At 45.3% G+C, this 22,914-nt stretch overlaps 1 protein-coding gene across 2 annotated transcripts in view; it reads left to right on the top strand.

Moving 5' to 3' along the window:
- LOC147029644 (follistatin-related protein 5-like) overlaps nt 1–22,914 on the top strand; it is a 109,172-nt gene that overhangs the window by 22,060 nt on the left and 64,198 nt on the right. For both annotated transcript variants that reach the window (XM_085872846.1, XM_085872847.1), the window contains exons 6-10: nt 2,251–2,480; nt 4,532–4,652; nt 6,001–6,153; nt 10,330–10,464; nt 10,627–10,650. In XM_085872846.1, coding sequence (XP_085728972.1) covers nt 2,251–2,480; nt 4,532–4,652; nt 6,001–6,153; nt 10,330–10,464; nt 10,627–10,650 — 663 coding nt within the window. The remainder of the gene's footprint in view (nt 1–2,250; nt 2,481–4,531; nt 4,653–6,000; nt 6,154–10,329; nt 10,465–10,626; nt 10,651–22,914) is intronic.

Genomic DNA, 22,914 nt, shown 5'->3' with positions numbered 1-22,914 from the left:
TGCACTCCACACATTTGGTCCTTAAAGGTTTCCCATTTCTCTGATGCTGATTGTCCTGTTGTTGGAGTCTCCCAATCTACATCACCCAATTCTCTCCTCATACCCTCAAGGTTTGCCTTCCTGAAATCTAATAGCCTTACTCTACTGTCCTGAACTCTAACCCCTCACAGAATCTGCACACACAATGTTGTGGTCACTTGCTCCTAAATGTTCCCCTACCTCCACCTCCTCCACCATATTGGGATCGTTACTAAAAAGGAGGTCTAACACTGCACTCCCCCTCGTGGGCTTATTGACAAACTGGGTTAAAAAGCAATCCTAGACTAAAACTCGGAAATCCTCATTTGCTCTGTCCTTTCCTGTTCCTGGACACAATATATCCCTGGCAAGTTAAAATCCCCCATAACCAATACTCTTCCCTTACCACATGTCCTTTTGAATTCTTCATGTACTCCTCTTCCTTCACACCCAGAGCGCTATAAACGCATTTGACCAGTATTTTACTCTTTTTTTTTCCAATCTCTAATCTCTCCCCGTACAGAATTCTCTTCATTAATTCCCTCTTTAAATGTCACCCCTTTCTCTTGAATGCTGTCTTTTACCCAGGTTGCTACTCCTCCTCCTATTCTCTCCTTCCTATCACACCGAAACACCTTGTAGCCTTCTAATCCTGTCCTCCAGTTACTCTCCTCCTTAAACCATGTCTCATTTACTGCAACTGCATTGTACTCGTTATCTACTTTGGCCTCAAGCTCTTCCATCTTATTATTTAAACTCCTGGCATTGGTATAGAATATCTTTAACTTTTCCCTTCCTGAAATTCTATTTTCTTGCCTGGCCTTACTTATCACAATTACATCATCAGTTCCTTCCATAATACCTTCTCCACCCTCCGCTGACCTGAAAAAGCCTGAATTCCTTCCTCAATTCCCACTGCAAACTTTTCTGCCCCCTTTCTATTTAACATACGGCCATCATTCTGGAAACACTCCCTTTGTCCCTGAAATGATTCCCACTGCTTCTGAAATGGTAAAATCTTCCTCCCTACACCATTATTCCAGCCATTGGTTGACGTCTATCGCTCTGCTCATAATTTCTATATCATTTCCTCTTCTTGGGAGAATCCCAGAAAACATGACCTCACAACCCTTTGCTTTCAGTCGCTTACCCAATATCCTGCATCTATTTTTCAAAACCTCTGAGTAAACTTTCCTTACATCATTTGAACCTAGGTGTACCACAACCAACTTCTTCCTGCCATGACCCGATACAATATCATTTATCCTTCCTTCAATGTTCCGAACTCCTGCTCCTTCAAAGCTGCACAGGATTACATGTCTACAATCCCTCCTGCAGAATGAAGGATCCACATATTTAATCGTTTAATCACCCACAAAAGCTGTCTCCCAAACCTCATGGTTACCAATTTCTATTGCTGCACCTCAATCATTGCCTGCTCCCGCCACACCGTCACCACTGCCTGCTCCCGCCACGACATCACCACTGCCTGCTCCCGCCGCGCCGTCACCACTGCCTGCTCCCGCCGCGCCGTCACCACTGCCTGCTCCCGCCGCGCCGTCACCACTGCCTGCTCCCGCCGCGCCGTCACCACTGCCTGCTCCCGCCACGCCGTCACCACTGCCTGCTCCCGCCACGCCATCACCACTGCCTGCTCCCGCCGTGCCGTCACCACTGCCTGCCTGCAGAAGTCGGCATATCAATTTTTTTTGGAGAAGCCTGCAAAGCTTCTCTTTCAGCCTCTATCTTGTTGAGTGCTCTCACTGAAGGTTTTCGACCATTGTTTCTTTTAATTTGGTCTCACACTTGCAATGTCTTTAAACTTTTCAACAATACGTTTGATGGTTCAATGCCAGTTTTGTGAAATTATTGCATTTGGATAGACCCAATGAAACTGCCTTTGTGTATAAATATATGACTTGGTCACAAAAAGTCTCGAAAATGAATGTCTGTTGGGGCACAGAGAATTTGTTTTTTGAAACTTCGATTGAAAAAAAACAATTTTAAACATTTTATTTTGGTGACCCGGAAATATATATGATGGTCATATTGGTGAAATTATAACTGCTGTTTGAAGTTGTACATCATTTTGGACCACCCTGTAAACTGTATCTTTTTATAAACTTGTTTCTTTCAGATTATGATAATTGTGCAAAACATGTCGACATAATGAAGTGTTTTATATTTCTCCTTTTTTTCCTAACTATTTTGCTTCATCCCTCACTGTGTCAGATATATCAGCAGTATCCCTGCCTTTTGGAGACAACGAGATAGGGATGATGAAACAAGAAAGAGAGTTTGGACAAGTGAAGAAAGCGGTGCAAAACGAACTGGTTGTGTCGGTGGCGAGGGTGGGACAGAGCATCGCTTTAGCTTGTGGTGTTGTTACTTTAAGTGGTGTTCGAGTGACGTGGACTCGCCGGGGAGTGACTCTCAATCGGTTGGGGCTGGAAGATGTCGGGGTAAGCGCAGAGCAGAACTTGGTGAGGACAGAGATACTGTGCTTAAAACTACATAAACTGGAAGGACACTCCGTAGAGCGCATACCTCCGCCCAGGTCCAAATCCGGATTTGAATCTTCACCAAAATCGAACCAATCAGTCCTTGTCACACACCCAACTTGTCCACCAAGTTTCATCTGAATCCGTCAACAACCTTTTGAGATGTTGTGATATATATATATATATATATATATATATATATATATATATATATATATATATATATATATATATATATATATATATATATATATATATTGTGTTTGGCCCAATCTCTCAATGGTGGAGAATCACTTAAAAAAAAATTCCAGTATCCGGATCCATAGCTGGGTCTTCACTAAAATCTAACCAATTCGTCGTTGTCACACACCCAACCTGGCCACCAAATTTCATACAAGTCTGTCCACGACTTTTTGAGATATCGTGCACACAAACAAACAGACAGATGGGAGTGAAAACAAAATCTCCGTCCACCTTATTAGAGAAGTCATAGAGGTAATTAGATGGAGATAATGATAGAAGTGGAGGTAATTATAGAAGTCGTAGAACACATTACCCCACACAGTCGTGAGAAAAATTGCCAAATTTGATTGGTTGAGATGAAGTACTGCTAAATGAAAGGTTTTTGAAAGTGAAAAAAGGGAGATTTGTGTTCCACAATGTTGAAATATATAATTGCATTAAAACAAAATAAAGGCTTAAAAAGTTTTAGAATTTTTTTTCCTCAAGTTTAATCGCCGTTGATGCAGTGTCTTTTACACAACCTTATTTAACACGTTACATTATTTATTTGTGCCTCTTGTTTGTGCCTTTTATGACAGCCTTTAAGGCGTAAGTTTCCTGTTTGGAATGATTTTCAATTTTGTTTGACTGTCAGCCAGGCAGACAGAGTAAAAATATTATCTCACTCCTTTCTGCTCATGCGCGATCAGACAAATTCAGAGCAAAAGTGCTGCTAAACTACAGGTTCGTTTTCCGAATGGTGTTCTGATTCATGTTCAAAATGTAACGTTCATTTGAAATTTAGTTGTTCCTCGACCATAAACTGAAATTTGTAGACACACAGACAGACAAAGTGTACGAATTGCTTAGCCCTGCTTTTGGTTTCACATGCATGGGGTAATAGCAGATACTTTGTCGTCTAATCTGTTCTACCGAATGTATATTTGATTGGGATTCAGTTGAAAATTTGGTCTGCTGGTTGTATCATTACAAAGGCACAGTTATATGGCACTGATGCAGTGTCCCCTTAAATTTGGGCAAGAATTTGGAACTTGGCCAGAATACCCCACATAATGGTCTTCTCTTGTTGAAAGGTACTTGGTGTTTTTCACTTACACAAGTGAATGCTAGCAGAGGGGACCTTGGCTTGATATATCTGAATGAGGATGCCTTGAATGTAAAGCACAATGATAATAGTTTCTACTTCAGTCAGGAATAGAAAACATACAAAGCAGCTCAAAGGCGAGTACAATTCTGAGCGATCCTGTCAATTCAATTGCTGGCTGAAGGAATGTTTTACATTAGATATGCTTTAAAAAAAAAAAACTACAATGACACAGTACTTTGTAATGTAATTTTTTTGACTTCATCACCAAAGCAGTGATTGTACAGAACTGTACAGAAAATACTTTGGCATTTTATTACCTCCACCACTGAAAGTGGACGGAGGTTATGTTTTCACACCTGTCTGTCTCTGTCTGTCTTGTCTGTCTGTCTGAACAGGATATCTCAAAAAGTTGTGGATGGATTATGACAAAACTTGGTGGATGAGTTGGTTAGATGACAAGAACAAGCCAATTAGATTTTGGTTCAGTTCAGCAGATCCGGTCTATTTGTGGGATACAAAACGTTATGTATTCAGCTTGGTGGAGGAATGCGCTCTATCAAGTGCCGTTCTAGTTTCCCATGTATTTAACGTAAGATATGATTACCTTGTTGTTGTGAGCCATAACTCAAAGCAGCCTGATGATAATTTTTTTACAACGTTGTACCTACCCTTGTTCCGACAGGATTTTGGAGATGACAGATTGCTCTACATCACACTGGTGACGCCAGCACACATGGGAACCTACACCTGCCAGGCGGAGGGACACAGCGGTCCAGAGCAGCAGCATGCACTGCAAGTTATTGGTAATGGGCACCGCCATTAGAGGCACTGCAGCTTATTGCTCGGTGTTGTGGGAGTGCAGTATTTCAGTGATTAGATTGTTGTCTCTATCGTCACTGATTAGCACAGAGCAATGTCCTCATCAGAATCCCATGAAGAAACCTAACGGATCCAGTAAGTCGATTTAAAACCATGCAAGATATTACCGGAACATGGAGGTCGGTAAACGCTAAGCACGAGATATCTTTGACAGTGACACATTCATTTGAGAAAAATGGTGCAAAGAAATAGTATACATGTACATCTGAAACATTCTTGTCCTGTTCTTTACCCTTAAAGGAGATTTTAGTGTTCAAGAAGTCCAAATCCATAATACACCTTTGCAATGATAGTTTAATTACCGCTGCCATCAAGGGTGGGCAGTGGTTATGTTTTCACCCCTGTTTGTTTGTTACTTGCAAAATCGAAGATTTGCAAGTATATTGGTCGGTCGACCTTGTTATTATGTCTGTGTTTTTGTTTGTCTGTCAATCGCCTACAGGTCACAATTGTAAACCAATCGTCATGAAACTTTACCAAGTTGTCGAGGTAGTCACTACTGAGAAGCCATTTGATTTTGAGGTCAGATTTTAAAAAAAATCATCATTTTTCATCTGATTGACTTGAAAGTTGAACAGCAATTGCTTCGTGCATCACTGAATTGGGAAAGCGACTATTTTTGAGGTCGAAAAGTCAAAGGTCAACTCAAAGTCAACTTTCCATTATCAATTTTCATCCGATTGACCTGAGCTTTGATTAAGATCATCAATTTTAATCTTACTGAAATGGACAATTTGATGTATCCATGGCAACTTTTTTTGGGGGTGGGGGGGGAGGGAGGGGTGGGGATAGATTTTGCAAGTATTGTGCTCTGCACAACATCTTTCTTGTTTGTCTATTTGTGAGCAGGATATTTCAAACAATTATGAATGGATTCAAACAAAACTTAGTGGACAGGTTGGGTTTGTGACGATGAATTGATTTGATTTCGGTGAAGATCTGTATCCGGATACCAGATTAAATGCAGTGGTTCGTCACAATTGAGAGATAGGGTCAAAAACGATATATAGCATGATATTTTAAAAAGTTGTGGATGGGTTATGACAAAACTTTGTGGATGACTTGAGTAGTTGACAAGAACAAGCCAATTCGATTTTGGTTGAGGTCCAGATGCAGATCTGGCGTACCAGTGGGATACAAATCGGAAACTGTTCGGCCTTGTAGAGGTATGCACTCTACAAATTGCCATTCTAGTTTACCTTGTAGTTTTATAATTTTAACTCGAGTTGATGTTGTACTGTATTTTTGTCTTGATTATTCCATTTCTTGCAGCTCCTCCTGTGCTGCGGATCTTCTCGGAAAGTCAGCTAGTCGTTCCCGGTGATTCCGCGTCCCTTTGGTGCCTTGCTGATGGGCTCCCTTCTCCTTCCATCAGTTGGCTCAAGAATGGAGAGAATATCACAGGAAACCTCAGTCCTTCATCAAGTAGGAACAGTTGATGACATTTCTTCATCATTGACCTCAGCAATGAAGTATCTTGTTCCTTTGGTGATAGGATGATTAATTTAAAAGCAACAATTAACGTAGTGTCGTTTTTACATATTGCACAAAGTAAATCCGCGATTCTGCTGCACATACCAGTAAATACAAAACCTCATAATGTCTGTTGGCCGCGATCAAGTTTGTGACCACATCGATACAAGACCAATAAATCTTAACAAGGAAATTTGATGCAGGAGGCCAATTGGTCCATCATGCCTGTGCTGCACCACTACTACATAATATAATTCCATCAGGCTCTCGACTCGATGTCATTGGGGGGAGGAGTGGGGATGATAAAAGTGTGCCAGGCAGGGACTAGAGTGTTATAAAATAAACATTTCAAAACTCATTTGTTGATTACGACTTGCAATTTTCCCTTGTAAACGTGGGATGGTGTGTGTTTACTGACCCCCTGGAAGCATAAGGTGTAGTGAATGCTCTGGTTTTGCACCACGAGCAGAGCGAGGGTGATTCTGGTTAACCGCTCCAGTACACGACGCATGACACCCTCACCCCCTAAAAACACTTGTATTAAAAGTCCTGGAAAGGTATGTGGTATTCAGTATTTACTTAATTTATGATAAAATGCTGTACTGTCCCAACTAAATGAAAATAATCTTCCCAGCAATTGATATTCAGGTGAAATAAAAATTTATTCCCCAAAATCACTTTTATTTGCAGTTTCTTTTGTTACAATTTGGACAGGATCATCCCCCAAATGCATATTTTGACATCAATGCTTCAAAAATTGACAGTGGGGTATGCTCCCAGACACCCCAACGAGGAGTTGTTTTGTTTGTTACTTACCATTTTTTAAAAGTTCTGCAGTTTCACCCATGCTATAATATCCTGAGTATAAATAACTTGTCTTGCTCGTGAAGGCTAGTGTCGATCTGCGTTGGCAGACAGGTAGAACAATGGATGGGATCTACAAAACATTAATATAACGAAGGGTTAATGCCCGAAATATCAGCCTCGCCTTGCTTCATGTTTCAGTTAACATATCACGATCAATGTTCTGTTGATTCCATCCGTTAAATAAATCCGTTGTCGGGTACAGTGCCGACAGAAGTCTGCGTAGGGAGCATATCTTCCTTTCTGAGAGGTTATTAAGCTTGCTTTTTCATGTGCTACCATTTTCTGGTGGCCAATCAAGCTCCCACAGTACCTATCAAAAGCCATTGCGTATGCGTTTCGTGGTCAAAGGCTCTGGCCTAGCAACTATCATCAAATTATGTGAAAATTGAGCCTTTCTGTAGACACTGCAACTCCACATATAAGGGGTAGTTCCACTGTCCAAGACCATACCAGAACCTGCCAATAAGACCGTCAAAGACTGACCCAACACTTTGTGGTGAGCCTGCTATGTTGAATTGTGCATATCTTAAGGCCCTGTCACACCTTGACGATTTAGCCAACGTATGCCTGACATATGCAAAATTTAGCTAAAACGCTGGCTCACGTCGAATACGTTATGGGTAACTTTGTATACGTTAAGAGCACGCTGGCATACGTCGTAGTATGCTGGTATACATCGTAGTTCGCCGAGCTGTTAGACAAATTTTCCATGCTTGAAATTTTCCGACGTATGCCAGCGTATGACTCACACGTTCCGCATAATGCTGGCCATAAGTTGTAGGCACGTTACGCGATCGTTGACACACGTCGACACACGTTACTCATAAGTCGAAACACGTCGAGGTATTGTTTAGCGCACCCGAAACTTATTTCTAACCTATGAGTAACGTGTTGTAGGCACGTAACACGATCGTCGACACACGTCGACACACGGTACTTGTATGGTACTCATAAGTCGAAACACATCAAGGTAATGGTTAGCGTCAGTGTTCCAGACTCCCTGTTTTTTTTTTGTTTTTTTTTTCTTCAGTATGACGGTGATGTTAACACTTCAATTTCTAGTGTGGTTATAATATAATTAATAGGCTGCTGCTCAAATATTTAAATCATAACCGCACTAGAAATCGAAGTGTCAACATTACCGTCATACTGAAGAAAAAAAATAAGAAAAAAAAAGCAGGGAGTCTGGAACACTGACGCTAACCATTACATTGACGTGTTTCGACTTATGAGTAACGTACAAGTAATGTATGTCGACGTGTGTCAACGATCGCGTAGCATGCCAACAACTTATGCCAGCGTATGCGGAATGTGTGTCATACGTCGAGTACGTCGAGAAATTTTCAACATGCTGAAAATTTCTCGACGTACTTGGCGTATGACGACGTATGCCTGCATACTATGATGTATGCCAGCGTACTACGACGTATGCCAGCGTGCTATTAACGTATACAAAACTTACCCATAACGTATTCGACATGTGCCACCTTGGTTCAGCAAAATTTTCATACATCGGCATATGCTGGCTAAAACGTCAAGGTGTGACAGCGGCTTCACACTTTGATGTCTGGTGCGGTTATGATTTGAATCGTCGAGCCGCAGCCTATGAATAGCCTACGCTACGTGATCGTCGGCGATATGCTGCCGCGCTATGCATAAGTTAGACTATCGTTGGGCATAGGTTGTGAACGCTGACAACACGCTCAGCATTCGTTGGTATAAGTTATATATATATATGTGATTGAAACGTTCTGTGTACGTTACTAATACGTTATGCATACGTCCAACACGTTATTTTACGCCCAAAACTTAAAAAAAAACATCAATAGTTCAGCGTACGCCAGTGTTTTACATACATTTTGAGACCTTGCCATATGCTGGCTAAAATATCAAGGTGTGACAGGGCCTTAAGAGAAGGAAACTCTGATAGAAACTGGGGCAATCAATGGCTCTTTGTCTTGGTTGACAGGTATCTTGGAGATGAAATTCCAACTTCAAATCCTTGGCCTTCAAGGTTAGGGGTTGTCATTATGGCTTGCCACCGAGATATTAAACTCAGGCTAACAACCATTGGTATGATTTCTTCCAAAGAAAGAGTGAATGTCATTCATGGCACCATTCACAATAGGGATGGGGCCTTACCTGGCAGGGGTTGTGTGGGGAAGCGGGCATCGCCAGTTTAGCATCCAGTTACCGTAGGTGGGGCTAGTTTGGGTCAGCAGTCACCTCCTTGTCACTAAACTACTGTTAATAGTCAGAGTAGATGGCCCAGTACCATGTTTCTTCCCTCGTAAGGATTGCTTGGGCAGTATCCTTGGGTATTAGGTACGGGTATGGGTTGAATGGATTTGAGGATAGTAGCTTGAAGTGGAACCTATTCCGACTGTGATATTGAAAATGTGAAACGCTATGTTTCCATGCAATTTTGTTTTTTGACTGCTCAGTATAATCAGGAAGATCTTTGTGAAAGTTGCTCTTCTGTCTTGTTACCTCTGCCACCGAAGGTGGATGGAGATCATGTTTTCACACCTGTTTGTCTGCTTGTTTGTTTGTCCGTCTCTGAGCAGGATATCTCAAAAAGTTGTGGACAGATTCAGATTAAACTTGGTGAATTGGTTGGGTGTGTGACAAGGAGGAATTTATTAGATTTTGGTGAAAATCTGGATGCGAATCCAGATCCGAGAATTTTTAAAAGTGATTCTTCACCATTGAGAGGTAGTGGCCAAAAACGATATGTGGCATGACATCTCAAAACATTGTGAATGGATTTGGACAAAACTTGGTGGATGAGTTGGGGCGGTGACAAGAACAAGCTGATTAGAATTTGGTTCTGGTACGGATGCAGATCTGGCCTATCAGTGGGATACAAAACGTAAACTGTTCAGCCTGACGGAGGTATGAGCTCTTATCGAGTGCCCTTCCAGTTAATAATGTGTGAAACTTTTTCTTTGTTGACAAATGTTGTGGATGTAGCACATCTCTACCATTATTGACTGTATGTTTTTTATTCTACTGATTGAATTTACATGTTTTACGAAATGATAAAACAGCCTTGCAAGTTACTCTCGCTGCTTTGTGGAATTGGGTTTGTTGGGGGGAGGGTGGTTTCCATTAATGTTGTTAAATTATTAACAACATTAATGGAAACTAGTGTTCAATCTCAAAGATTTTCCATGGAAAAACATATCCAAGGAGTTGTTTTTCAATCCATGAAGTGTAAGCTCGATGATCCTCAGTTGCCTTTGCTCTCACCCCACGTAGGCAGTGACAGCATTCTCCGACTGGCGAAAGCACGATTTGAGGATACTGGCGCATATGTGTGTGCGGCACAGAATGAGGCAGGCGAGGATCGGGATGTTGCATCTGTTTTTGTTGAAAGCAGAGACAGACAAGCTGGTATGAGAACATCAACATTAATTTTGTTTAAAATGTCTGATTTTCTCATAAAATCATGTAAAATGAAAAGCGACTTGAACAATGTAACCTTTAAAGTCTCAAAAGTTTGGTTGATTCCATTGTCTGTGGGGAAATTAAAGAGTGCCAAACATTTTTCCACAGTGTCACGATTCCTTCTTCAGGAAGGTAAGCAATATTTGTGTTACAATTTTATATTTTGCCTCAAGTACTAGTCCCAAGGAGTCTAACCATGTTTGTTTTGAACCACTTTACTGAGCATGTATTATATTATGAGATTTGGAAATATTGCTAACACCAAAATGAAGCAAGCAGTGTTTTTTGGGTCGCCGAAATAGGTGACCTTATTGTTGGGTTGCCGAAATAGGTGACCCTTATTGTCAGTAATTCTGTCTGTTTGTTTGGATGTTTGTTCATTTGTCATCAGCATAATTGGTAGTAAACGTGGGCGGATTTTGACCAAACTCGGGTGGTAGGTACATGTTATGAATTAATGCTTTGGAAATTGTGATGGTTGCTAGGGACGCTTTCGTTCCCTAGCAACAACCGAAAAATCTTCAAAATCGGTACTGTTCATGCGAAATCAATTCCGAAAGCCATTATCCCACGTAGGGTTATGAAATTTGGCACTAATGATGTACAGGTGATGCTCTAGCAAATATATTCTGGTTTTTGTGATATATGGAATACTTTACCCGCAGCGCCCCCTACAGTTAGGGTATGCGCGAAAATTGGCGAAAATTGAAGGCCCCCGAGCGACCACGTGAGTGCATCGATATGAATGAAACTTTGCAGGTTCATGGTATTCAATGAGTACTACAACTTTGCCTCAGGACATATTGACCGATTTCGCTTAGGTCAGGGGTCAAATGTCAATTAGTGCAAAAATCGATAATATGCGAGAGCTGGAGGTGCCTTCGCGTCAAATGCTACTCCTCCTAGGGTTATGATCGGATGGTCATGAAAATTCACACTAATCATCTGGAATAAATTGTGCAGAAACGATCAAGCCGGATTTTCGATTTAGATCTTTTTTCACCCACAGCACCCCCTCGAACTTTGGGGATTTCCGATTTCAAACTGCATTGTCGGTACTTTTCATTCAAATGGATACCGAGTAGTTATCAGTGGATGGAAATGGATGAGATTTGATATGCATAATCTTAAGGTGATTCCCTATCCGCTATATGACATCCATTTTGCTCTATATCTTATAGTTTCCATGCTCGGCGACCCATCGCCGCCTACCGGCTTGTCTATTCATTTGTCTATTCATTTTTATGTCATAGGAAATGCTCATATAGTCCATGCAATGTGCTTTTGGTAACTTAGCAATGTCATGCTCATATTGCATACTTATATGTCTATGCATTACTACAAGGAAATAATATACTGTATATATACTGAAACACAAAAGAAACTTGCCACCTTTTAAACCTTCAAATATCAACAATAACACTGCGTGTAGTAAATGTGTGAACTTATTTGTGGACAATAGTGTCCTCACTGTCAGACAAAACGGTCACGGATGGTCACTTGAACCTTCAATGGTCACTTCATAGCACAGCTGTTGAACAGCCGTTTTGACTGTCAGTGATTAGCCAAGGGGTAGGGGATTATTTTAATGAGCTGCACGTGATGTCTTGATATTGGCTTTAAAAAGGCCAGTGCAAAATGGGCATTTCAATCAACATGCCACGATTGTCAAGGGATCAACGGCAGTGTGCCTTGGGCATATTGCAAGGCGGATTGAGCTACCGTGAGGTGGCACGTCGCCTTGGCTGTTCACACCAGACGATATCGGCCCTGGTGGACAGAGACACCCTCCAAAACTCTGCAGATGACAGACCTCGATCAGGGAAGCCAAGAGTCACCACTGCAAGGCACGACAGGCAGATGGTCCTAAGTCAGATGGCTTCAGACATTGAGGACTGAGTGGGACAGAATCCAGCAGCAATCCATGCAAAGACTGGTAGGCAGTATGCGCTGACGATGCACTGCCTGTATCCAAAACAATGGTGGCCACACACGCTATTGAAAGGGGACTGACATTGCACCCAGTGCTGTTCTGTACTGTAGAACAAACTTATGAGATGGTGTATCTTGGTCAAAAACTTGACATGTCATCAATAAAATGCCAATGTTTCAATTAGCAATTGTTGGTTTGTTTTATTTTGAACTGTTACAATTTTATAACATTTCAAACAAGTGGTAAGTTTCTTTTGCGTTTCAGTATATATGAGTGAGGGGTGTGTGTGTGTGTGAGTGAGAGAGTTGGTTGTTGATTGTTATCTCCATATGCAGATTTCAGAAGGTGGAACGAAGCTCTCCCAGGTCTCAAAGTGTGTGTGTGTGTGTGTGTGTGTGTGTGTTTTGAGTGTGTGCATGTCTGTGTGTTGTTATGGCCTGGGGTTTACCATGATGGGAAGCGCTTCTTGGGTTCCTCCCAAACACCCGGTCCTGAGGCCACCAGCCGTGGATAACTCCACGGCTCGGTGGGTTGCGAATCAACCACAAACGCCGATTTGTACTGCCAATCTTGGCATGGTGTCACAACCTCGGGTGGTTACCTTACCTTTGTACGACGGTATCAAAGGGGTCTCGTGTCCTCGATGCGTACTTGTCTTATCTTACCTGATCAGGTGCAGCCGAGCAGAGCTTCGAAGTACGCACTGGCTAATGTGTAAAGCCAATCAGTTGGGTAGAACTTCCCAGCTTACACTGCGTGCGGTCTATGCTGAATCAATGGAGGAAAAGACTCGACGAACTAAGTACATTTACAACAAGCTGAATACCATGAATGACCCCGACGTTGAATGAAAGCTGATTATCAAATGATGTTGATACTTGGGCAGCCGATTACCAGACAATATAAAAAAAATACCAAGAACGAATACCATGAATGATCGGGTGTCAAATAAAAGTCGATTACTATATGATGTTGATGATACTTGCGCAGCCATTTACCAGACAATACAAGCTGAATACAATGAATGATCACGAGGTCAAATAAAAGCCGATTACTAAATGATGTTGATAATACTTACAGAGCCGATTACCAAGCATAATAATATGGCGACTATGCGCGACCCCCACCCCTTGTATGTCATGACGTCGATTTCTTTGCTAAAATAAATGTAGATACAAATTTCTGTCAGCCTGATTACACAATGTAAGGTGACATTGCAGTTAAACATGACAGAAACACAAATCTATTCCTATCTTAACGAAGACATGTCCTTTGTGTGTGACTGTTTAAACGGCGAAGACGGACTGAACCCGTGCCTGGGCGTGGCCTAACTCTATGATTGACAGGAGCTCTGAACGCTCGAGTTGTGATTGGTTACTGATCTTGTGGATGGTCTGACGACCAATCTGACGACCAATCACAGCAATGACGTAAATGTGAGGAGGATGAGGAGAAGAAAACAATTTGAAAACCCCTCCACTTGACAGAGTCAAACGTTGGGGTAATAAAAATAGGACCACTGGACTTGTAGCTTGTGTGGGCCCGGGCCTAATGGTTTAACCCAAATTTGGTAGCATTCTGACTGGTGTGTCAGGAGAAGAAGATTTTTGAAGGAATTTGCATGATTTTGGCACACTTCTGGTCATGTAATCGTCAGGACCTCCACAATTTAACATCCCTACCCTGGCCTAATGTTGCAACCAAAATTTGGGAGCATTCTCACCAGTGGATCTGGAGAAGAAGATTTTTGAAGATATTTACTAAGTTGGCCATTTTGACCTACTTAAAGTCATTTGACGAGAATGAGCTTTGCAATTCCTGTTACTAGTCAGGAGAGGAACGTTGCTGCCAAATTTCAGCCAGATTGGCCCAACGGTTTGGTCGGAGAAGTTGAAATTGGAGACGGACGGACGGTGCACGATGACAAGACCTAATATAGAATTTAAATTCCAGATAAACTAATAATAACAATTTATTATTAAAAGGGTGATGAAAGGTATGTGTTCAAGCAAGCAAGAGGTTTTAATACAAGAAGATACATACAGCAGTGAAAGCAAGCATTGGAGAGGTGCGGCAAAAGAAATGCAGTTATTTACAAAAGCAATGAGACGGGGCAGAGTTAAACCAATCAATTAGAACTTATACAGACTTAACTTACTCTTTTCATCATATTGGTGCCAAATGAGAATCATCACTGGAAGGGTAGATAAGCAAGAAATAAAGATGAGAAAAAGGTGAGTTATTTTCACTTTCACAAATATGGCATCTTTCACTGTTCATGGCCCGATGGAACCGTGTTCTCCTGCACAAAGGGAAGGGCAAGGGGGGACTGGTACATGGAGAGTGGGGTGTCTGTGTGGCCGGATTATTAAGATGCTGTGCTCTGCTGTGTCCCATGTCACTCCAACTCGAGACCAACCCTGAAAGCGGTCTCCGTTAGCACACCAGAGCGCGATTGTCCAGATAGAGTGCTCGAAGCTGGAGAGAGATTTTGAAAGAGCGCCAGAGCCAAGTTGAGCTGAGCCAAGCGTGTTCGAAGCTGTCAACAGGATTTTTATATGCCCAAGTGGGGCGGAGTCCATGTCCCAGCAGGCATGGCCTTACCGGGTGAAGGCAAATCCGTGCCAAACTTGTTCAGAATGCGCCAGGCTCATTGGTCCCAGCCCTCGCTGGCGTCACTTCCTTTGCGCACCTGCCGGGCTGGAAGTTTCTCATTCGTTCTTGAGACGGGCCATTGATTGGAGTTCCTGACTTAATGTGGGTACAGTGTGTGACAAAGGGCGAAGGAACTTCTTGGGAGCCAATGGCCATCCATATCTAGTGGCCAACTGTGTCTGCTGATGTCCTCCTGTAGTTGGGTTACTATTTATTAGGAGGTTGGTGGCAGGATTTGCATTCAGGCCACCGTAAAACATTCCAAAAGTATAACAAAAATCTGAAAACCCACTCTGTGGGAGTACCTCCTGTGCAACTTCCCTTCACAGGGCAGCTCGACGGTTGACAGGATTGGAGCAAAGCCTTCGGGACCCCCAATCTTTGATGATAGGAGGGAAACAACAGGGTAACATTCCCGGGTCAGATTGTGGGAGAGTGTGTCGGGGTGGTGCTGCGGTGTCGTCCACCAGACGGCGGTCTCCTTGGGTTAACCTGAGGCGGTCCCTTCGGGTGGGTGCCTGGAATGTCTGATCCCAAAAAGAGGATGATCACCTGCCTCTCATCATCTGAGCTCAAGCGTTTGGACATCGGTATTGCAGCACTCTGTAAGGTGTGGAGACTGGATTGCGGCGAGCTCATGGCGGGTGGTTACACCTACTATTGGTCTGGTCGCTCTGGTGGTTATTTTACCCAAGGAGTTGCTGTCGCTGTATCTAATAACTGCAATGATAATTGAGTTAACACCGGTCAACGAGCGTATTATGAGACGAAGGATTCGTCACTCCTTGGGTGTCACTTCTCCTGTTTCTGGATATGCTCTGACTGAGGCGAGTGATCTCACCGTGAAGGACACATTCTATGCCACGCTGGAGTCTGTGGTTGATCGGTGCCCCAGGTGAGATACTCTTCTTGTCTTGGGGGATTTCAATGCATCCACTGGAACTGATGGGGATGGTTATGAGACATGTGTTGGTCCCCATGGGTCAAGAATTGTGAACCTGAATAGCACTAAGTTCCTTGACTTTGCAAGAAGTCATGGACTTAGGGTGGCTGGTTCATGGTTTCAGCGCCCACAAGTTCATCGCTGGACTTGGTATTCCAACACAGGTGGTTTGGCAAAGGAGATGGACCATGTGCTCGTTGATGGTCGCTGGAAGATGAACCAGAATTGCAGGGTCGACCCGAATGCTCAGTTCCTCAATACTGACCACCGGCTTGTTGTAGAAACTCTTAAGTTTCAGCTTCAATGCAGGAGTATGGTACCATCCCAGCCTAGGCTGGATGTTGGCAAGGTCAAGGATGAGAGGGTAGCTGAGGAGTTTGCGAACAGGCTGAGTGGAGATTTGAGAGGTCTGGGTGCTTTGGGGGATCCTGAAGAGTTGTCCTGAAGATCCTCAAAGGGCGGAGGAGCTCCTTGTGAGCCAACGGCCATCCATATCTAGTGCCCAACTGTGTCTGCGGACGTCCTCCTGCAGTTGGGTTACTTCTTATTAGGAGGTTGGTGGCAGGATTTGCACTCCGGCCACCGTAAAACCCTTCATTCCGCAAAACGCAAAAACGCAAAAAAATCTGAAAACCCACTCCGTGGGAGTACCTCCTGCGCAGCTTCCCTTCGCAGGGCAGCTCATCGGATGACGGGATTGGGGCAAAGCCTTCGGGACCCCCAATCTTTGATGATAGGAGGCAAACCACGGGGTAACATCCCTGGGTCAGATTGCGGGAGAGTGTGTCGGAGTGGTGCTGAGGTGTCGTCCACCAGACGGTGGTCTCCTTGGGTTAACCTGAGGCGGTCCCTTCGGGTGGGTGTCTGGAATGTCCTATCCCTAAGAGAGGATGATCACCTGTCTCTGTTATCATCTGAGCTCAAGCGTTTGGACATCGGGATTGCAGCTCTCTCTGAGGTTCAGAGACCGGATTGCGGCGAGATAATGGTGGGTGGTTACACCTACTATTGGTCTGGTCGCTCTGATGGTTACCTTACCCAAGGAGTTGCTGTAGCTGTGTCCAATAAGCTGACCCCAATGATAATTGAGGTAACACCGGTCAACGAGCATATTATGAGATTAAGGATTCGTCACTCCTTAGGTGTCATTTCCCTGGTCTCTGTTTATGCTCCGACTGAGGCGAGTGATCTCACCGTGAAGGATGCATTCTACGCCACACTCGAGTCTGTGGTTGAGCAGTGCCCCAGACGAGATACACTTCTAGTCTTGGGGGATTTCAATGCATCGACTGGAACTGATAGGGATGGTTATGAGGTGTGTGTTGGTCCCCATGGGCCAGGAACTATGAACCAGAATAGCACTAAGTTCCTTGACTTTGCAAGAAGTCATGGACTTAGGGTGGCTGGTTCATGGTTTCAGCGCCCACAAGCTCATCGCTGGACTTGGTATTCCAACGCTGGCGGTGTGGCAAAGGAGATTGACCATGTCCTCATTGACGGTCGTTGGAGGATGATCCAGAACTGCAGGGTCTACCGGAGTGCTCAGTTCCTCAATACTGACCACAGGCTTGTTGTAGCAACTCTAAAGCTGCACCTTAAATCCTGGAGAATGGTACCATCCCAGCCTAGGCTGGATGTTGCCAAGCTCAGGGATGAGAGAGTAGCTGAGGAGTTTGCGAACAGGCTGAGTGGACACTTGGGGGGTCTGGGTGCTTTGCGGGGTCCTGAAGAGTTGTGGAGCGCCTTCAAGACCACCTTCCTTGATGTTGCCGGTGGATGCCTTGGAGCTCACTGCAGGGCAAAGAAGAATTTTGTCTCTCAAGGGACACTGGATACCATTGACCAGAGTCGCAGGGCCAGGCTGAATGGCAGAGTTGAGCTGTTCAGGGAGCTGAGGCATAAAACTGTACGTGCACTGAGGGTGGACAAGGAGGCCTATGTGCGAGGAATCTGTGAGGGGGTAGAGCATCACCTGTGGACAGGTGATTCTCGTCCCGCTTACTGGGGAATTCGCGCATTACGTTGATCCAAGCCCATCCCTCGGAGCACTGCAGTTCGAGCAGAGAGTGGTAGGCTCTTGACAGAGGAGTCTGAAGTGAAGGCCCGCTGGGCCGGTTACTTTGAGCGGTTGTACCAGGCTGATCCCCCAGCTGTCGAGTTGGACGTCAAGGGTGTTACAATCCCTGTTGCTGACCCTCGAATCAACTGTGGTCCACTTTCGCTTGTGGAAACACGGGCTGCAGTGAACCAGTTGAAACGGGGCAAAGCTCCAGGGATCTGTGGCATCCATGCTGAACTTCTCAAGGCTGGTGGAAATGCTGCACTCGTGTCGTTGCATGCAGTTTTGTGCTCTGCCTGGAACACAGGCATCATCCCAACTGACTGGAAGAGGGGCCTTGTTGTCCCTCTCTGGAAAGGGAAGGGTGATCGCCAAGACTGCAACAACTACCGAGGGGTGACGCTGCTCTCAGTGCCGGGCAAGGTCTTTGCTCGGATAATTCTTGATAGGGTTCGCCACCATCTGCTTGAGCACCAGCGTCCAGAGCAGTCAGGCTTTACACCAAAGAGGTCAACGATTCACCGTATCCTTGCACTTCGTGTCCTCACCGAACGCAGGCGAGAGTTTCGGCAGGGGCTGCTTGCAGCCAATGTTGATCTCTGTAAAGCGTTCGATTCAGTGAATCGGGATGTCCTCTGGAGGATTCTTGGTCTTCTTGGGGTGCCACCAAAACTGATCGATCTGATGTCTGAACTCTACTCTGGTACTGAGAGTGCTGTGAAGTGTGGTGGTACCATCTCTGACTTATTTCCAGTTGTTACTGGAGTTCGTCAGGGATGTGTACTTGCCCCCACACTTTTCAGCACTTGTATGGACTGGATTCTAGGGAGGATGTCGGAGAGATCAAGTTGCGGTGCATCGTTTGGCAATGTCAAGATCTCAGACCTTGATTTTGCAGATGATGCAGTCATCTTTGCGGAGACTTTAGACATCCTCTTGGGGGCCCTCGAGGTGCTGAATGAGGAGTCGGAGCCGTTGGGATTACGGGTTTCTTGGGTCAAAACTAAGATCCAGGCTTTTGGTGATATCTTGGATGCTGCTGTCCTGTCTGTGTCTGTTTGTGGTGAGGATGTTGAGGTCGTGGAGAGATTCACTTACCTTGGCAGTGATATTCATGTCTCTGCTGGCTGCGAGTCAGAGATCAATAGACGTCTGGGTCGAGCCTGGGGAGTCATGGATTCACTGGATCATGGGGTGTGGCGCTGCCGGTACCTGTGCGGGAGGACGAAAGTCCGAGTTTTCAGGTCCTTGGTACTTCCAGTCTTGCTCTATGGGTGCGAGACTTGGACTCTGACCAAGTATCTGAGATGGAGACTTAATTCCTTTGGTACCAGGTCTCTTTGGAGAATCCTTGGCTATCGCTGGTCGGATTTTGTGTCCAACGAGCGGTTGCTGAGAGAGACTCGGATGAGATTTGTTACCTGCATAGTCCGTGAGCGTCAGTTGCGGCTGTATGGACATGTGGCTCGTTTTCCTGACACTGATCCTGCTCACCAGATTCTCTCAGCGAGGGAGTCTCATGAGTGGAGGAGGCCAGTGGGCCGACCACGTGCCTCATGGTTGCAGCAGGTTGACCATCATCTCAAGGAGATGGGGATGGGCCTGGCATCTGCCTGGGGGATGGCCAGACGGAGGCCCCTGGAGTACCGGCGGAAAGCGGACGCAGCGACGTGCTGTTCTGGCACATGCTCCCATACCTGACCTGGAGAGTTGTGGAGTGCCTTCACGACCACTGACCTTGATGTTGCCAGTAGATGTCTTGAAACTCACCGCAGGGCGAAGAAGAATTTTGTTTCTCAAGGGACACTGGATACCATTGCCCAGAGTTACAGTGCCAGGCTGAATGGCAGAGTTAAGCTGTTTAGGGAGCTGAGGCATAAAACTGTACGTGCACTAAGGGTGGAAAAGGAGGCGTATGTGTGAGGAATCTGTGAGGGGGTAGAGCATCACCTGTGGTCAAGGGATTCTTGTCCTGCTTTCAGGGGAATTCACGCATTGCGTTCGTCCAAGCCCATCCCTCGGTGTACTGCAGTTAGAGCAGAGGGCGGTGGGCTCTTGACAGAGGAGTCCGAAGTGAAGGCCCGCTGGGCCGGTTACTGTACCAGGCTGTACCAGGCTGATCCACCAGCTGTCAAGTTGGATGTCAGGGGTGTTACAATCCCTATTGCTGACCCTCCAATCAACTGTGGTCCACTTTAATTTGTGGAAACACAGGCTGTGGTGAACTGCTTGAAATGGGGTAAAGCTCCTGGGATCTGTGACATCCATGCTGAACTTCTCAAGGCTGGTGGAAATGCAGCACTCGTGTCGTTGCATGCAGTTCTGTGCTCTGCCTGGAACACAGGCATCATCCCAACTGACTGGAGGAGGGGCCTTGTTGTCCCTCTCTAGAAAGGGAAGGATGATCATCAAGACTGTAACAACTACCGAGGGGTGACTCTGCTCTCAGTGCCGGGCAAGGTCTTTGCTCGGATAATTCTTGATAGGGTTCGCCACCATCTGCTTGAGCACCAGCGTTCAGAGCAGTCGGGCTTTACACCAAAGAGGTCAACGATTGACCATATTCTTGCTCCTCGGGTCCTCACCGAACGCAGCCGAGAGTTTCAGCAGGGGCTGCTTGCAGCCTACGTTGATCTCTGTAATGTGTTTGATTCAGTGAATCGAGATGCCCTCTGGAAGATTCTTGGTCTTTGGATGCCACCAAAACTGATCGATCTGATGTCTGAACTATACTCTTGTACTGAGAGTGTTGTGAGATGTGGTTGTACCATCTCTGACTTATTTCCAGTTGTTACTGGAGTTCGTCAGGGGTGGGTACTGGCCCCAAAACTTTTCAGCACTTGTGTGGACTGTATTCTGGGGAAGATGTCAGAAAGATCAAGCCTGCGGTGCATCGTTTGGAAATGTCAAGATCTCTGACCTTGATTTCACAGATGATGCAGTCATCCTTGTGTGGACTCTGGATATCCTTTTGGGGGCTCTCGAGGTGCTGATTGAGAAGTCGGAGCCATTGGGATTATGGGTTTCCTGGGTGAAAACTAAGATCCAGGCTTTCAATGACATCTTGGATGCTGCTATCCTGTCTGTACCTCATTGGGTTGAGGATGTTGAGGTCACGGAGAGATTCACTTACCTCCGCAGTGATATTCATGTCTCTGCTGGCTGTGAGCCAGAGGTCAACAGACGTCTGGGTCAGGCCTGGGGATTCATCTATTCACTGGATCATGGGGAGTGGCGCTGCCGGTACCTGTGCGGGAGGGTGAAAGTCCGAGTCTTCAGGTCGTTGGTGCTTCCAGTCTAGCTCTGTGGATGTGAGACTTGGACTTTGACCTGGGATCTGAGATGGACACTTGATTCCTTTGGTACCAGGTCTCTTCGGAGAATGCTTGGCTATCGCTGGTCGGACTTTGTGTCCAACGAGCGGTTCCCGAGAGAGACTCAAATGAGGTTTGTTACCTGCAGAGTCCGTGAGCGTCAGCTGCGGCTGTATGTACATGTGGCTCGGTTTCCTGACTCTGATCCTACTCACCAGATTCTCTCAGCGAGGGAGCCTCGTGAGTGGAGGAGGCCAATGGGCCGACCACGTGTCTCGTGGTTGCAGCAGGTTGATCAGCATCTCAAGTGGATAGGGATGGACCAGGAATCTGCTTGGGGGATGGCCAGACAGAGGCCCCAGGAGTACCGGTGGAAAGTGGACGCAGTGACGCGCTGCTCTGGCGCATGCTCCCACACCTGACCTGACCTGAGTGTGCATTGCTCCCCATTGGCAGTACAAACGTACTGGAGAGTCGCGGATGGTTTCCCGGGGAGCATGATGGTCGTCTCCGACAGGGAGGAATCACAGAAATGCCAGCACAGATATACACTTGATGGCAGTGAGATTGCTTGTTCATGGTGCTCTGAGTGGGAGTGAAGCAGTGCCCCAAGCAGGTGTAATGGTGGTTGCTGTCATCGATCAAAGGCGAGTGTTTGAGATGGTGACTGAAGTGGTGTTCAAGGTGGAAATGGTGCCTGGTGGAAGCTCTGCGTAAAGACGGAAGAGTGTTGGCTGAGGTACAGTGGTTGAAAGGTGGTTGTTGTAGTCTTGTGGTGTGGAGGTGTCTGTGGAATTTGTGGTTGGAGCGGAGTCGTTGAAGTGTGGTGTTGAACTATGGCGAATTTAGCGAGCGAGCTTTGAGATGCCAGCGAGCAATGGATTGTGAGCTTGTATAAGGTGGTTTTTATATTAATTTGTAATAAAAGTTCATGTATGCTTTTATTCAGAGTGGTGTAGCGATTGTGGTGGTTGTAGCGAGAGTGTGGTGCTGTTAGAGGTGGTATGGCGATTGAGTTTTAGTGTGCCATTTCAACCGGGTTTTGGCGCGGATATGCAAATGAGGTGGCGCGCACGTTTCCTCGCTTCCTGGTGGTTATGGTACATGCCCCTGATTGTGGTTTTAAAGCAAAAGACAGAATAATGGCGGAGGGGGGGGGGAGATCTTCCTGAACCTGACAAAACGCCTATCCCCTTTGAAACCCGCTAAACATAGGGAAAGGACTGTCTGGAGCACTTAATAAGAAACAAATAGGACCATTGGACCTGTAGCTTATCTGGGCCCTGGCCTAATATTGAAACCCAAATTTGGTGGCATTCTGACTGGTGGGTCTGGAAAAGGAAGGTTTTTGAAGGAATTTACACGATTTTCCCAAACATTTACCAAGTCAGTCATTTTGACAGACTTCCGGTCACGTGATCGGCATGACTAGCAATTTAACTTCCCTTCCCTGGCCTAATGTTGTGACGCAAATTTGGTTGCATTCTGACTG

The sequence above is a fragment of the Eptatretus burgeri genome, chromosome 3, assembly GCF_056783735.1.
Source record: "Eptatretus burgeri isolate ZD-2024b chromosome 3, Ebu_testis_v1, whole genome shotgun sequence".
NCBI lineage: Eukaryota > Metazoa > Chordata > Myxini > Myxiniformes > Myxinidae > Eptatretus > Eptatretus burgeri.
The sequence above is the reverse complement of the archived record's forward strand: the minus strand, read 5'-3'. Positions and strand labels throughout refer to the sequence as shown.